General features: G+C 33.9%; 3 protein-coding genes across 4 annotated transcripts; 1 reads left to right on the top strand and 2 right to left on the bottom strand.

Annotated features, from left to right (window-relative positions):
* Nucleotides 1-2437: 2437 nt before the first annotated feature.
* Nucleotides 2438-5084, bottom strand: LOC108195812 (NAC domain-containing protein 20). Its single transcript, XM_017362777.2, has 3 exons — nucleotides 4702-5084; nucleotides 3969-4240; nucleotides 2438-3303 (listed from the first exon to the last, which is right to left on the bottom strand). The coding sequence occupies exons 1-3, from the start codon at nucleotides 4868-4870 to the stop codon at nucleotides 2623-2625; spliced, it is 1122 nt and encodes a 373-aa protein (XP_017218266.1). The 5' UTR covers nucleotides 4871-5084; the 3' UTR covers nucleotides 2438-2622.
* Nucleotides 5085-8931: 3847 nt separating this feature from the next.
* LOC108207114 (proteasome subunit alpha type-7) lies at nucleotides 8932-11101 on the bottom strand. Of its 2 annotated transcripts, none has more exons than XM_017377577.2 (3): nucleotides 10817-11101; nucleotides 9777-10191; nucleotides 8932-9222 (listed from the first exon to the last, which is right to left on the bottom strand). In XM_017377577.2, exons 1-3 carry the CDS (start codon nucleotides 10987-10989, stop codon nucleotides 9061-9063), a joined length of 750 nt encoding a protein of 249 aa, XP_017233066.1. In that variant the 5' UTR covers nucleotides 10990-11101; the 3' UTR covers nucleotides 8932-9060. The 2 variants fall into 2 exon arrangements, with proteins under 2 accessions (XP_017233066.1, XP_063946132.1); XM_064090062.1 differs by having other exon boundaries at nucleotides 9150-9289; nucleotides 10817-11072.
* Nucleotides 11102-12588: 1487 nt separating this feature from the next.
* Nucleotides 12589-16722, top strand: LOC108199136 (basic leucine zipper 9). Its single transcript, XM_017366905.2, has 6 exons — nucleotides 12589-13022; nucleotides 14760-14883; nucleotides 15008-15170; nucleotides 15279-15354; nucleotides 15551-15676; nucleotides 16233-16722. Exons 1-6 carry the CDS (start codon nucleotides 12834-12836, stop codon nucleotides 16539-16541), a joined length of 987 nt encoding a protein of 328 aa, XP_017222394.1. The 5' UTR covers nucleotides 12589-12833; the 3' UTR covers nucleotides 16542-16722.
* Nucleotides 16723-17103: the final 381 nt, after the last annotated feature.

Raw genomic sequence — 17103 nt, 5'->3', positions numbered from 1 at the left:
TCAAAATATAATACATAATTTTTGAGGGGTTATAGGAGATAAAATAGCTGTTGGAAACTTTTATACACAGTGTTATCTCTCAAACAGTTAAATTTAACGACAGATTTGGACGGATCAGTGACTAGGGGTGACAACTTGCACCTGAATATTAAGTGTAGGGTGTATATCACCACGTTTTAAAGTTCACATACCAACTGTGTTTGGAGCAAACTTAGGGATTACAAAATGTAATTAACTCTTTATTTTATAACATTCTTTGCAAAAGGCGATACGCAATATATTTGTCACTTGTCAGTACGAACAATAGATTTGTTAACGTGGACTACGTGTATGAAAAGGTAAGAAAGCCATCAGTGAAGCACAAACCTAAAATAAAATACATAATGGTTCGTTCGTTTTAAATTATACTCCTTCCGTCCAACCTTAATATTTATATTTAAATTATGCCCGGAAGTTAAGAAAATCTTATAAAATAAAGATAAAAAAAATAATACAATAAAGCTATTGATGTGAATAATTATATTTAATATATAGATATAATGGAAGAAAAATGGTGGAAATAGTTGATTTTTGTATAATAAATTTTTATTATATTTAATAGGTTCCGAGAGGTAAAGAATCATAAAGTATACGTTCTGCATCTCTTTTTTTTTTTTTTTTGTCAGGATACGTTCTGCATCTTATCCGACCAATTTCACTGATTATTCGCGTTGATTGATGCGTATACAGTTCAGTATCCGTGAGACGGACATAAATTACTGTTTTCAAATATGAGAAAGAAAAATACTTAAAATCCTAAAAATTACTCACAAATCTTAATTGACAATTCTGATTTATTATCTTCACATTCATAATCATGATCAAGTTACGATTCTAACCCATCATTTATTGTCATATTATACGAGAAAAATGGGATAAATTTAAGATAGGTAATAATAATATTAGTGCACAAGAAATGAAGTTGCACTCATACCGTACTAACTCGAATAACTCTAAATGAACTACACAACCCTTAATGTAATAATATAATTCATAATTATATCTTCCAATTGTTATATAATATCTTTATTTTATAATATAAGTTATTTGACAAAAATCATTTTCATAATATTTATCCACATTGATTTCTCAGTGCAAATTAATTGATTATTTTCATTACTTTCCTTTTAATGTGATTATTCTTAAGAACATGAAATGATTTTTCCCCACATATAATTAGTTATTTATTAATCAAATTTTATATCAGAATTATCTGTTTGCTCATGAAATAGTGAATAATGATAAAATGTACATTTAACTTTAGAACATTAGTTTTTTAAAAATGATTTTATGGGCGGAGTATTTATTGTAATCTGATGCACGAAAAGTGAAAATGAAATGCCCAGTGAATCTCATGACTAGTCACTATATATATATATATCTTCAGCAGTCATAACTTAATAATCATGAAATGTGCTTTAAAAGAAAGGATAATGAAATTTAAACTAATGAGTAAGCCGTATACATTTTAAGAAATTAGAGAAAATTAAATAATTGAATTATGAAAACTCTTGAGTTTTTGATGTTTACACTAAAAGCAAACTGATATTATAAAAAGTGATAGTTAATTGAAATGTTATATATACTGTTAATAACAGCTCATGTAAATTTGGATTGTTAATATTTTATTTTTGTCAGCAAGCTTACAGGAATGAAAACAGGCTTATCAAACAGCAATTTCCAAAGATATTAATTAGGAAAACCATTTTTAAGAATTATAATACATTTTATATGCAATATATAATTATTTTTATTACAAAAGAATTTTCCGAGATCATTTTTCTCTAAATTATAAGAGTATTCAAATTGGTTTTATTATTTAAAGACTCCTGCTCTCTCTAAACTGTTTTGTTTTATATAAACATTTTACTGAGCAATATTTTTACAACGTCTTTTGTTTTACTCAGTAAAATCTATAATGCTCTAACATTTTGAGCAGATTAACGCGAGTTTGAGAAACAAGAACGTTAGAATCTGTTGCATTATTTGACCGTGAGATGTTATGTATTAAATACTTGAGTGTGCTTTTTTTTTTTTGTGAGACACAAGAAACACACCAAACTTTTGAAATACAACACACTACTTTGTAAAATTCATTTCGAGCTCTAGTATTTATATTCGTATATATTTATATTGAGAGTTCATAGTTTCAGTTGTATTCATCTGCATATATTGTATTGTTCAAGATGTAAGTGGTTGTTGCTGTGTATCCGGCTCGTGAAACATGAGAACGAGGGACCAATCTCTTTTACATACTTTTAAAAAATTTGACCGCATATCTAATAAATATTATTTTTTGTGAATAAAAATATAACAATAATATTTTTATTCATAAAAAAGAAATTTAAAAATAAATTTTTAAATATACAATCAAAACTCTTAAATTAAAATACTGTGTAAAAAAAGCAAAGAAACTAATTAGCATCCTTACTAGTTCAACACGGCACCGATCATACTTCTGCAAATCTGCAAAATCAATACATGAATAACTTCATACAACAGCAAAGTTTTCTAGAAGAGCTGATACAGTTGAGAAATACTTGTGAATTAATAAACCATATCCTACACATAAAAATAGTTTCCTCAGTAAGGAGCCCAGTAGTTTTCTAGATCAGCTTGCTCCATAGTCATGAACCTGTTATTAATCCCCACATTTCCCTGGCTCATATCCACTCCATAATTACCTGCTGCTTGATCATGACTACTAAGAGAATTGCCACCACTGACATGATCCACTTGTTGCACATTTATCGCGGCCTGCGGAGCCTGTGGCACAGCAGGTGGCCTGTAAAATGGTGGCATTGATGATGAGGCGCCTCCTGCACCGCCTGATCCTCCTCCTAGGTTTAAGTTGAGGCCCGAGATCGTGAATGAGTTTCCAGATCCACTGCCGTTTCCTCCAGCTCCAAGGAATTGCGGATAGTTCATTAGTTGAGACTGCATTTGCACAGATATAGGCGGGATATTATTATTATTGTTGTTGTTGATCCCAGTTGAGCCAGCTGATGATCTATAAACTCTGTTAAGTTCCGCGAATTCTGCATTACTCAGGTAATTAGGCCTTCCCATTCCCATTGGGAATTGATGTTGGAAAGCGATGTTCTGATCCGATGATTGAAGCATTTGGGAGGAATGCATGGCATTGTTTGCAGCTAGCATGTCCACGTTGTATGGATTGAGGGCTCTAGATTGATTTGATGAGGAGGGGTACTTTTTAGCTCCAGCACTCTTTTGAAACACGCGACAGACCACCCATTCATCCTGCTGAACTTGTCAACAAAGAAACTCTTAAACTTATGTCCAAGTTTTATACAAAGTCATAGTAGTACAAATCTAGCTCACTGACATGGCCAAGGCCAACAGTGATGAAATCAGGATTTCGAGACAATCAAAGTGAAAATGTTTTTCTGTTAATTTCCGGGGGACATATTAGCTCAAATTATTATCTCTCTGTCGACTTTAAACAAATTTTAAAATTGAGTTTAAGAAAAACACATATCCTATTGATTTTTGAAGGTCAGTCAAGACTATAGTCTAGGCTACCCCTGAACTAAGCCATTTTATGGTTTGTGCTTAAATGAATGCTATATATTGAAATTGCTCTTACTATCACTTCATATGAAAGGTCTATATGCAAGTACCTTGGTGAGTTTGAAAAAAAACACATATTTATGTTAATTTTTGAAGGTCAGTCGGGACTGTAGTCTAGGCTACCCCAGAACGAAGTCATTTTATGGTTTGTGTCTAAATGAACACTATATATTAGAATTGCTCTTACTATCACTTCATATATATGAAATTAATTTTTGAAGGTCAGTCGGGACTGTAGTCTAGGCTACCCCAGAACGAAGCCATTTTATGGTTTGTGTTTGAATGAACACTATATATTAGAATTGCTTCTAGTATCACTTCATATGAAAGGTAAGTACCTTGGTTGTCCTAAAGGAGGACTTGGAGTGCAGACGATATTCATGCATGACCCAATTGGTTTTCTCTCCCCGGGGAGCTCTACCTCGGTAGAACACCAGAGTTTTCTTCATACCAACTAATTCCGAAGTGCTAGAATTGAATATCTCCTTGTCTTTCCCAGTTGTTTTCCAGTATCCCGTGTTGGTTGCTCTGTTGGTTCTCACTCCTGTCGGGTATTTCCTGTCTCTTAAGCTGAAGAAATACCATTCTTTCTCCCCCATTTTCGCTTTTCCTGCAAAATCCACCAACTTAGCCCTTCATCACCTAACTATTACAGATCAAATATTTTCCAAATAAGAAGCCAAAATTTTCTATATATACGGATCTGATCTAGTGCAAGCATATCATATCAGATCAATTTATATTCATCGACAGCCTTCAAAATATTAAAAAAAAACCCTAGTATCATGCATATACACCGGGGCGGATCTGGTAAGAGGCACAGGGTCACGTGTCCCTGTTAAAAAGCTTTTTGACATTTTTCACCATTCTAAATCTTACAAAATTATAGAATTGCCTCCATAAAATTAATTTATAAATATATAGGTATTTTCCGAAAATTTGTTTGATGCCCCCAAGATTTGAATACTAGGTCCTTCATACACATACTCTTTACTAAAATATATAATGATTAGATACAAGAACTTGGAAAATATGCAGAAAATTTCAGCATGGTTAATTACAGCAATATACCAGGAAGATCCCATGGCTCGCACTTGTTGAGGTCGACGTCAGTAACAGCCCTAGCTGCAAAATTAGCATCAGAAATCTTATTTATGAGATAACAAGTGATGAGTTCTTCATCTGTAGGATGAAAGCGAAACCCTGGAGGCAAAGTCTCGTCTTTCATTTCCTTTTCCATTTTTCTACTTAATATATGTTTCCTAACTTCTTATTCGAACCAAGTTTCGGATAACTGCAAGGATTGTTGATCTCCAGAAGAAACCCTAACTGCAATTAAAACCTTGACAAAGATAGAGTACTAATGTGGAGATAACGTTTGTTTCGTGAAGAAAAGGAATAGGAAGAAGTATTGTAGATGGTATGTTGATCAAAACTTGGTTTAGTGAAGAGATGGTTAAGTTTTATAGTTATAGAGCAAGAAGTTTGGTTTTAAACTTGTGATTCATATGGAGAAGTGAGGGTGAAGCTCTTACCTAATACGAGTGTGGGATTGTTTAGTAATTAGTATAATTAGTTGTTTCTTGTGCATGTGAACATAGTTAGTATATTGTTAGGGCTGTGCTGGCATGCTTGACTTGGGGAACAAAGAGAAAATGGAAAGTGCTCAGTAACTAGAATGCTGAGAACTGTGGATTATTAGGGATTTTTATTTTGTGCAAATCATGTTCTCAGGATGAACGGATCATGGACTATAACCCGGTTATATAACGAGAATAGAAATGAGATTCTAATATAAAGATTAAGATTTCCATTCTCGTACAGATCGAAATTGAGATATTCTTCTCGTTGATGAAATAAAATTTTATAAATCAAATGACACTATAAAATTTTCAAGAAATGATATATTTTTCTTTAAAATACATATATAAATAAAAATACAAGTAAAAACGATCACATAAAAGAGATCAAAATAATTTTGGATCATGATCAAATTTAACTATGATCATTTTTATCTGAGAGTTTTATAAAATGTAATTTTCACAATTACGTATTGTTGGATCATGCATGGTTGTTCTGGTCTCTAGAAAAATATTAAATTATTTAACTCTAAATTTCATACAATTAATAATCATATATATCAATGGAGAGATCATCTAAATATACTTCAGATATATCATTTCAGCATGAACAATGCAGCTTAACAAACCAGATTGACATATGCATATACTCATAATGGTGATTCATTTCCGGTACTGTTTCTGAGGTGCTGACAAAAATTTTAACCGTGTTTTTCTCAGAACCATAAAATGTACCAAGTCTAGGATGATTCAGAGCTTCTAGACACACATATGACTGACAGTTCCCTTACAACTGCTTTCACCAGATTCAATTGTCATTTGACTGCAGAACATCATCGATAGACGACTGTCGTGAATCGAACAATCAGGGACATCGATTTCAGCAGGAAACAGACGTGAAGGTCACAATAAGGCAGCTGTATTCTTGAAGATAATCCTGAATTTTTATAATGTAGTGCTGCTTTCCTCAAACTGGCACGCCAAAAGACTTTGCTGTAACGATTATACTCCAAGATTTTGTACAAGGAGGGTTCTTGTTGTTAAGGCTCATGAATGATTGAGCGTTAATAACAACTTTAACAACCTCAGCTTCATAATTCAGTGTTTACCCATTGTATTGATCTTTAATTCTTTATATTTAAGTTTTTTCTCTAAAGTGTAAGGCGGATTTTGAACGATTTCTTTGAAAAGACGCCTAAATCATCGTATCCGGGTGTTTTAGAACAGTCTAGCGCCTAATTACAATCATCTTTATATTTATCTTTTTTTTATAAGATGGTTTTGACCGATTTCGTGAAAAAGACAACTAAATTATCGTTTTGATTGAATGGGGAATTTTAAAATATTCTGGCACTTACATACCGTCTAGACCGAGTTTTAGAACGCTGCTCTTGCTAACTTGTAAGTCAGTAAAAATTTTTGGTTAACTAGCTAGTCAGTGGAAAAGCGGTACAGGTTATCTGAAAATTAGAGGCAAATATATCTTAGTATGGTTTTTAGGCTTTTAGCAGTCTCGAACGTGTAGTACTCATAAGATGAGTACTCGGAAATCTGAGACCAAATGAGTTGAGTTCTCCAGTGAAAAAATCGAGTCGAATAGATTTTCGAAATTTACGACCTTGAGTTGTCCTATTCTTTAGTACTCATAAAATGATATATATTTGGTTTATAGTAGCTTAAACGAGTCCCCAATGAGATGGGTGGGTAAAGTGAGACATTTTGACGTAATGGGTGGCCAGTTTGATGTATAACCCAAAAATTATGTAATGTGTGTCTTGATCAGTCTTTACAACTTTCTCGCTCTGAAGTGCACGACAAGTAGGCTGCTAATCTTTCTGAGCCCAACGAATTGTCTGCTTATTTTATTGGGTTGTCCATCTTGAACAACAATTTGCCTCATCGTATTAATCATTCATAACTTATATGAATGACAGAGAGATGATTTACGACGAATAATATGAGTAATAAATATGGACGGATCTAGTAGGGGCATACGTGTATTACTATTCCCTAAAAAAAATTTAAATATTTTCTCGGTTATAAATTTTATCAAATTATAGAAGTGTTTCCGTTAAAGTTGAAAGAATTAAAATGTTTTCCTAATATTTGCTTGGTGTCCCGGTAAAATTCCATCTTAGATCCTCTGGCGAACCGTATATGTTTGAGTGATAATGAAGGGCCTGAAGGCTGTGGAGAAGAAATGAGAAACCTCCAAATTACACTTGAAACAAAAGAGTAGTTAAAATGTTTCCTGAGCAGACAGTCTTAATTCTTAACTCACAACCCTTTTACAAGAAGATTTTTAATCGGCGCGAGAATTTGAACTTAAGAGTTTGTACCAGAAATTACTTAAGAGTTTGTACCAGAAATTCGGAGGTAATGATCGTCTGTTACCATTTATATGTCAAAACTGAGGGAGTAGTTACGCCTTGTTAGTAATTTCCGTTCTCTGATTAAAACGGAGATTACCGAGTACTAAAGACTGAAGATTAGACTTCTATAGTTCTATGTCGACCAGTACTGGGTTAATTACGTTCTGATTTCCTTTTCTAAAATTTTAATCTTATATTGAATATTTCAATTACTCTTTTTAACACGAAATGTAAAATATTGCAGAATATTTAACGAATGCTGTGCTTGTTTTGTCGTGCGGCACTTACTTGCAGGACCCTGCAAGACCTTTTCTGTCTGATTGTTGTATGACTAGGAAGAATACATGTGAATTCGAAAAACGTGGAGTAGAAAAGTCGATGTACTTTCGTTCGGGCGACATAAGATAAACTGTTACAACTTCAGCTTAGCTATCCTGTCATGCTGGCTCATTTTCAAGTCTATTATTTACGAACTACTCTCTCCATTCCAAATTAGATGAGCTAGTTACTAGATTTCGGGCACGTAACTTTAGGTGCATTGACGGCATAACTATGTATTGATCTAATATTAAAAATAAGTTATGTAGGTATGCAGTTACTGGATCTTAAATTGTGTGTTCAAAATCGATGAGCTCATCTAATTTAGAATGGATGGATTAATTTCAAGAATAGTGTTCTTGAGACTTAAATCCCCATTGCTTCATCGTCCTTTGATCAAACAGGCTTCAATATGATCGTAGTTGCAATTCTCAATATGCAACTTATTGTATGATTACGAAACATGAAAATTTAACTATGGTTCCCAGATCCTTATAATAAAGTACTATCATGTTTATTTTGAAATCACATCAAGTGAAGTGGTAGAATTACATATTTGTTCGTGCACTTATCCTGAAGCGTCTTACTTGGTAGTTATTTCAATTCATATGAAATTTTGGAAAGAATTGTCTCACGAGATAGTAGTGAGATACTTTTTGTGAAGGTGGGACAGATAGTGAGATAACCAAGTTATTGTTTGGGCTATAAGAAGCAATGTGCGGATGACTTCTGCAGCTGGACTGATTGCAGACTGCAGAGGACTGCAGAAAGCTTTTGCATTGTTAAAAAGATGTCAATCTTGTTTTAGTATAACGATCAACAAACATGGTAACTCGACTTTTGGCTCGAGCATACAACATTGGCATCCGTAGAGAATAACGAACAACCAGTAAAATGTCATCACATTTAAAGACAAACAAACCTATTTGAACTCATTTTAGTATGGTTATGCTTCTCCGCAGCTTGTCACCAGACTCACTACTCCACTACCTAAATTGTTAGAATACAATATTATATGCATCACTAAATCATTTGAAAACTAGTCCAGCAGCTTAAAAATGAAATAGTACATCTAAACACAAGTCCCAACAGATAACGGCATAATTTCTGAATACATGTTTGATATGAAATGTTGATAAAAGGGGAAAAGAAAAATAGACTCAAGTCTCCTTAAAAGGGCCCTTCTTTGCAGCCTCTGCAGCCTCCTTCTCAGCTTCAATCTCTGCAACAATAGTGTCAATCTCAGCTTCATCAAGCTGACGGAGTCCCTTATCCCTTGTCATGACTGCAACTTCTATGTTTTTTCCGCCACTCTCCACAACCTAGTTCAAAACAGAAGGGGCATAACTGACATGATTATGACATGGAGCTTGACATGAAAACCAGTACCTGTACTCAAATATGGCAAATTGGTAACAGACTAACTATACATCTGAAGTTAATACACAAATGTTAATGAGAACAGTGCCCAAATGGAGAACAGCAATTACACTATACACTAATACCGGCATGTCATACAGATATTGGCATATTGCTAACTTGAATCGATTATAATCAATAAGCACATTATGGTAGTTGTAATGCGACAACATTTCAGTCTACTTCCATCCTTAATACAACATATTTTATAACTTGTCCAGCTTAATATAACATATATACTGACAAGTGCCACTTGGTTTATTAGTATACTACGACATGTCATCGTACCCGTGTCCGAAAAATAGGACAGTGTCTTTGCGTCCCGAATTTTCAAAATTTCCAAGTCCGACACTCGGATTGTGTCGTGTCCGACACTCCGTACCCAAGTATGAGTAACATAGATAAAGGCGATAAGTCCTATGTACTTTAAAATGGTTTGTAGGCATTATATACTTACTTCAAGTAATGCACGGATAGCAAGTTTCAGGGTTTCTTGACCAGATGTCTCTGTATAATTCTTTTCCAAGAATTCTCTCATCGAGTTGGAGTTTCTCCCAGTAGCATTAGCTTTCCAAGCTGAAAAGGTCCCTGAAGGATCAGTCTGGTACAGTGCTGGCACACCAGTGTGTGGGTCGAATCCAACAATCAAAGTTGAAAGACCAAATGGCCTAACACCACCACTCTGTGTATACTTTTGCTGAAGACCAGCTATGTAACGTGTAATATACTCCACGGTAACTGGATCTTCAACAGTAAGCTTATGGCTTTGGCATTCAATACGTGCCCGGTTAATAAGTACTCGAGCATCAGCTTTAAGCCCAGCACAGGCCAGAGCAATGTGATCATCTAGATTTACAATCTTCCTGACAGATCTGCAACAACGAGGATGCATAAGTATCCAAGAAAAGAAGATTTTGCACAATGTCACATGTGTGGATCCCATTAATATCAAAAAATGAGTACTTACATTCTTCTTTATTTAAATGACCCTCCATAGTTCTATACAAGTCTAATTTAACATACCTTAGATCCATAGCACATTGTTTCATACTTTTGTATAGTTTCGTTGGAACAAGAGTGAACATTAATGTTCACAACAATTTTCCGATGTCCTATACCAGTTGACAGGTAGTTGCATTTAACCTTCCTAATATTAGCCAGTGAAAGCACTTCCTAAAACTTTGACAAGCGGGGCTCTTTAAGACTGGTCCAGCTTGATCTCTACCCTTTTAATGCAAGATTTTATACAAAGCGTATTGTTTCGATGCTTTCAAGGATCCAACCAACAAGTATTATATGTTTCAAACAAAAACCTTTTTTCTTAAGTGCTGAAGTGCTTCTACAATTACAAATATCAGATATTGCATATCAACATTCAAGTAATACGCATACATACACACATTACAAAGTTTTAATCTGCTAAACCCTAAATTAAAATATCCCCAATTGAAGAAGAGACGAATCGCAGAATATGAATACAGGTGTGTGTATGCATACCTCGAGTCCTGAAGTTTGACAGTGGATTTTTTCTCGACACCGAGAACGATAGTATCGGTGCCTCTGACGCCCACGGCGGCGTTACCTTTGCGGACGGCTTCAAGTGCGTATTCAACCTGAAATAGATGACCGTCCGGTGAAAAGACAGTGATTGCTCTATCGTATCTTGCCATCTTGGTTCCCTTTGTGTGTTGATTTGTTGAGAGAGAGAGATTCCGAGGGAGAGAGGGAGATAGCGAGAGATATAATAAAGATTTATACTCCCTCCGTCCCCCTGTAGTATAGATTGGGACGGCGACGCGGCACGGACTTTAATGCTCCTGTAAAGGGTAGTTGTGTAATTTATTTTTAAATTTTTTTTTTCTGAATTAAAATTTGGATGTTATATTTTTATACAGAAAAAAAATCTCAAAAATAAGTTACGGAACTATATTTTATAAGAGCATTGAAATGCGTGTCGAGCAGTTGAAAAGAAACGTATACAATTAAATGGGACAGAGGGAGTATAAAACATTTTCAGTGTAAGTAAAATATAATGGTATGATAATTGATGATTAGTATAAAAATTAAAATTAAAATTATAATAATATTTGACATCTCATTATATATAAAATTTATAATTCATCATTTTTAAATTTTTCGTTCATTTTCTTAATTATGATTTACACATGCAAGTTCCATTTTGTCTTTGTACATGTGTATTCTTTTATACGACATTTGTATTACTAAGTGGGTGTTTGGCTAAAGCACTTCTCGACTTAAAATTGGTAAAAATCAGCTTCTCTTATATCATGCCTGTTTGACAAATTTTAAGCAGCAGTGAATTAAAGTAAAAGAAGCCTAGGAAAAAAGCCAGCAAAGCTGGCTTTTTTTTTGCCTCAACTTCTTAGCTTCTCTTCTTGTTGCGTAAAAGAAGCCTGGGAAAAAAAGCCAGCTGGCTTTTTTTTTTGCCTCTTCTCAGCTTCTCTTCTTGTTGGTGCTCTGTTAGGTTTGATAAGGGACAAGGTAGTACAGTTGTTGGTGTAGTTATCTTGATGACTACAATTGTTGGTCTTTAGTTATCTTGTAAGAACTTTTCTATATTTATTAATTTTTTTCTTTTAATGCGGAATTTAAAATTCTGTATCTATAAAATATTTCATGTCTAAATAATAATAAATCTTATAGTATTATAATTTATCTTTTAAAAGAAACAAATTATTATATTACAAAATTATGAAACTATATCAACTTATAAGTTAAGTTATCCAAACACTTAAATAACTTATAAGTCATGGTATCCAAACACCTATAATAACTTATAAGTCCAAACCAACTTATCATTTTTAATCCACTTCTTTACTTTAAGCAATAAGTCACTTCTTTTAATTCCAGCCAAACGGCCCCTAAGTACTAAAATAAATAACATATATTTTCACTTATAAAACAATTTTACGAAAATAAGTGGAATCTAAAATAAATAGTATATTAAGATAAAGATAACATATTTGTTTAGTTAAGTGTTTAATGTGTGTTCTTACACAATACATATTCAATAGATTTGAACTTTTTTCTGTTGCAGACATTTTAAAATTTGATGTAACAAAGTTTTTTAATTTGTTATTTATGTAATTCTTTTAAAATGAATCTAATTAATATTTTTTAAATTTTTATAAATATTTTTCATATATTTTTGAAATATATATTACTAAAAAAATACTCCAATTTGATAATAATTTCAATCGATAAACATGTTGTTTTTCCTTATATCGGTATACCGCGATACCTTCACCAACCCAAGTTAATACGCCCGCCCACAGACCCACTCGACACCCCCGAAAATTTCGTTTTCACAAAAACAGAAGCACTACACTTTGTGCCTTGCGGTGAGTCAGCACCACCACTGATTACACACAATCTTTAAAATACTCACATCACCTCCTTCCTTTTTCTTGCAACAACCTTAGCTTAGTTGTTAAGAAACTTCAAGACAAAACACAAGTGTTTCGTTCACTCGTACAAACACAAGTACACAACCATGGAGAGAAGTAATAAGATGAACAAAATCCCATCTGAGATTGACTTAGAAGACATTTTTAATCAACACATCAACGATCAGGATGTTAAGGCTCACCGTCCGATCACGCCGCCAGGTTTTGCCGATGATGCTGTTGGTTATCGTGATGATCATCCCTCCCAGCTCCCCACCTTCCCTTTCCCGGATCAGGTATATTTTGAAATGAATAGTTGTTTTCCGTCGTTAGAGCATCTCCGACAGTGTCTTGTTCCGTACTTAAAAATATCGTAAAAATTAGCTTGTTACTTATATAGTACAAAATTAGCTGTTAGTTAAATATATCGTGTATAAAAATTAGCTCGTTACTTAGATATATCGTACAAAATTAGCTCTTAGTTAAATATATCGTGAAATATTAGATCCTGCTAAAATTAGCTTCGTAAAAAACTAAATTAACACGATAGTATCCTAGCTCATTTTTTGAATATTTTGTAAAAAAATTAGAGCGGACAAAATATTTTATGCTTGATAAATGAACGAAATTTGAATGTATATGGACTTTCTTTTCATGTCAAGTAGAGTATGTAATATTGTCATTGTATTTTGTGATTAGATAGAACAATAAGCTACTAAAATTATTAATAAAAATCTTCATATATATTTGCTATTGTGAGATTTTTAAGGGGACGAGGAGAATTAGAGAGCTTCCTTTACCTTTGACAGTTAAATGTGAATATGAAATGTGTTCAATATTATATAAGACGGAAGTAATGTAAATGAGACCGAAGGAGTATTTATTTATTTTCAGAGATGAGTATCACAGTTTAAGTTTTTGTTCAACTAATGTGATATATTGTGTATGTTTGGGTTGGTTTTAAAGTGATCAGCTCTAAATCTCTAATGAGTTCATCGAATGTGCGTGGTTATTCAAAATGTTAAATAGTTGCACATTTTGTCAAATATGTCACAAATTTTTGCACTATAAAGTTTCAATCCGTTACTTTGACCTAATTTAGTTCTTCTTCTCTATCAAATTGTCACGATTTATCAAAATAGTAAAATATAGATGGGCATTTCTTGAACTGTTACGATAGGAAAAATATTGAATTTAGAATAGATCCCCTTTAGTCTGATAGTAATCACCCTGGAAATTTCTGTTCAGAGTCATGTACGTAGTCAGTTCTGTTATGCAAACATGCCCTGTGAGGTCCTAAACTCGTTTATTATTTTAAAAAACCTTGGTTTTACATATTCTTATAAGTGAAAGGGTGACTGTAGTTAGCAAGTGTAAGGGGATGCCGTCATGCCGATGAGGCTTTGCTACAGGGATAATATTTAATCCTTTTATAAATTTTGTTTAAAGTGTTTTACGTCCAAATGATTACAATTGGTAAACTTTATCTAAATTGTCACAATGTACCTGTGTATTACCATAATAATGAACATAAATATTTTTTGGGACTATGTGCAAGGACTTAATTTTATATGACATAATTGTCCATCACCTGTCCTGCACCACACACAGGTCTGACTACTGGCACAGTGCTCATTCATAGGTGATACACATCCGAGCAATGTGTAATACAGCAAAAGAAATTGCTCCCGTGGTTTTGGGGTCTCCTCTCAGACTGGTATTTTAGGTCTCTTTTTAGATTGGGGTATTTTGGGCTGCAGTTCTCCATGTCATACCTTGAAAAAAATAAATTCTTTAGGAGGCCATCTGGTTCCCTTATTTGTTGACTTTTTATAAACAGGATTTTGTTGCCAAATTAATTTCTAGTTACTATCATGCAAGTCGGGCAGAAGACTAGAAAATTGGTTGGTTTTTGAGTCTAGACAAATTGGCTCCATATTTCAGTTTTTTTATTGTCAAGGACCTTATCTACATCTATGATTTTTACTACAAGTATATAACCGTTGTCTGTTTAATTGAATCTGAAATGGCAGGAGATTATGAATGGCTTTTCAAATTGTGCTGAAGTTACAGAAGCTTCTCTTTGGTGTCAGAATTTCAGTGCTCCTAAACACTCTAGTATATCGGTCACAATGGACTCCCAATCATCAATTTGTGGTATGATATAGTCTATGAATGCAACTAAAGAGATTGGTTCGTTTATAAATATGCGCTTACTGGTACTGTGTATACAAACTCCAAAATAGGTAGTATAACTGGCAGATTCTGTTTTTTATCGCAGCTGGGAGTCCAACTTCAGCTGCCAATAACCTGCCTAAAGGCTGCGAAAATCAAGCAATGGGGGTTACCAGCGGTTCGTATGATCAATCTGATGATGATGACATAGACACAGAAGCTGGTCCATGTGAACAGAGTGATCAGGCTGGTGTCAGACGTATTAAAAGGTCAGTTGTGTTCGACATGTGTCTGACTATTGAGAAGTGATATTATTTATTATAATTATCTTAGCTTTCCAAGAGTTTCTAAGCCACTTCACATTTATGCTTTTATAGGATGGTCTCCAACAGAGAGTCTGCTAGGCGCTCCAGAAGAAGAAAGCAGGCTCATTTATCCGACCTTGAACAACAGGTGTAGTTTTGAAGTAATCATAATTTTTAGCTGCATATTTTATACTTTTTATATTGCTAAAGGTCAAATTATTCCAATATTCAGAGACTGAAAATTGAAATTGTTGCTTTTAATATGCACAAAGTGAAATCTTTCTTTTTACTATCCTGAAGTGACATCTTTTACATCTGTTTTAAATTAAATGAATTTTTCACAGGTTGATCAGTTGCGTGGAGAAAACTCAACTTTGTTCAAGAACATGACAAGTGCTAATCAACAATTTAAAGATGCTACCAATAACAATCGTGTTCTTAAGTCAGATGTGGAAGCTTTGCGTGCAAAGGTACCAAATAGTCTATAGAATTTCTCAGTCCCTAATGTTGTGTTTGGTTGGAGTGAATGATTACGGAAAGAATGGAATGAAAAATGAACTATCTTATGGATGATTTTTAAGAAATTTCATTCCTTCCTCCATTCCATTCCCTACATCATATGCTAGATATATCCCCTTCCATTTGAGATGGAATGCTCTATTCTCTCCCATCCAAAATTTCTTCTCAAATCTCATCATAGCAATTTTGCACTCTTTTAAATTATTTTCAAAACTTTCTTCCTATCTCTATTAGTTTCAAGTATTTTTCACTCATCCCATTCCATTCCATTCCATTCTTCTCAACCAAACACAACATAACGGAATGAGATGAAAATATAAGAAACTTTTATTGGGAGTATATTAGTGCTCTCAAGGACTCCTTCAATGGAGCTGCACGGTTCATTCTTTAAATACAGTAAATTGAATTATAAGTTCTCATATTTGACAAAGTTGTTCATTGTGATTCTTTATTTGCCTCAAATTAAAACGTGGAGACTGAATAGCTTGTGATAATGCATGTATGCAGGTAAAACTTGCCGAAGATATGGTCACACGAGGTTCCCTAACTTCCAGCATCACCAACATAATTCAGAATCATTTATACAATACGCCACAATCCTTTGGAACCCAGAATATTCACAGGATGGGTAATGTCTCGCCAACAATCACCGTCCAAAGAGATGATCCATCGTATCCTGGATTGACAGGATCAGGTCAGACTGATAATGTGGACCACTTTAATGGCAATATCGATAACAACATCATCAACGATTCTGTAAGCTGCACGTCCGAGATCTGGCCTTGGGGATCTCATGTTCCGACAATGTCAAAGTAGAACCGAAATGGACCTCTCATCCTCTGTTCAACATAACTGAACTTATCATCCTCTGCTGTTTAATACTAGTATAACTAAGTAGTATTCCCTAGTTCCTATATTCTGTGTTGCTTTTTTAAATTCACCATGTATGAGTCTTATCCAACTTCTTAACATTTATAATATTATTACCATTATGTAATTTGCAATTATGTTTTAAATCATGATTTACATTTATAAATTAATTTCGGGCAACTTTAAGTAGTTGAATTTGCCGATGTACGTTTTTCTTTTGAAAATAAACACACTCACACACTCGTCTTGTCATCAACTCCGAGGAGAGCGGTTTGAACCCTCGTCCGGCAGGCAAAGCCACAGGCTTTTTGGCTAACCCATACAGAGCAGAACCTGAGTATGGTAAAATTGATCATACACACTCTCTGAAAGCTAAAGGAACACACTCTTTGAAAGCTTCAAGGAACGTGTAAAAACGTGAGCCGACTAGCATGCCTTTTTTGACTGCAAAAGCCATGATCCCACATTGGCGATCTAAATTTTTTTTATAATGACAATTTTTACACAC

The sequence above is a fragment of the Daucus carota genome, chromosome 1 (assembly GCF_001625215.2).
Source record: "Daucus carota subsp. sativus chromosome 1, DH1 v3.0, whole genome shotgun sequence".
NCBI classification, from domain to species: Eukaryota; Viridiplantae; Streptophyta; class Magnoliopsida; order Apiales; family Apiaceae; genus Daucus; species Daucus carota.
The sequence above is the reverse complement of the archived record's forward strand: the minus strand, read 5'-3'. Positions and strand labels throughout refer to the sequence as shown.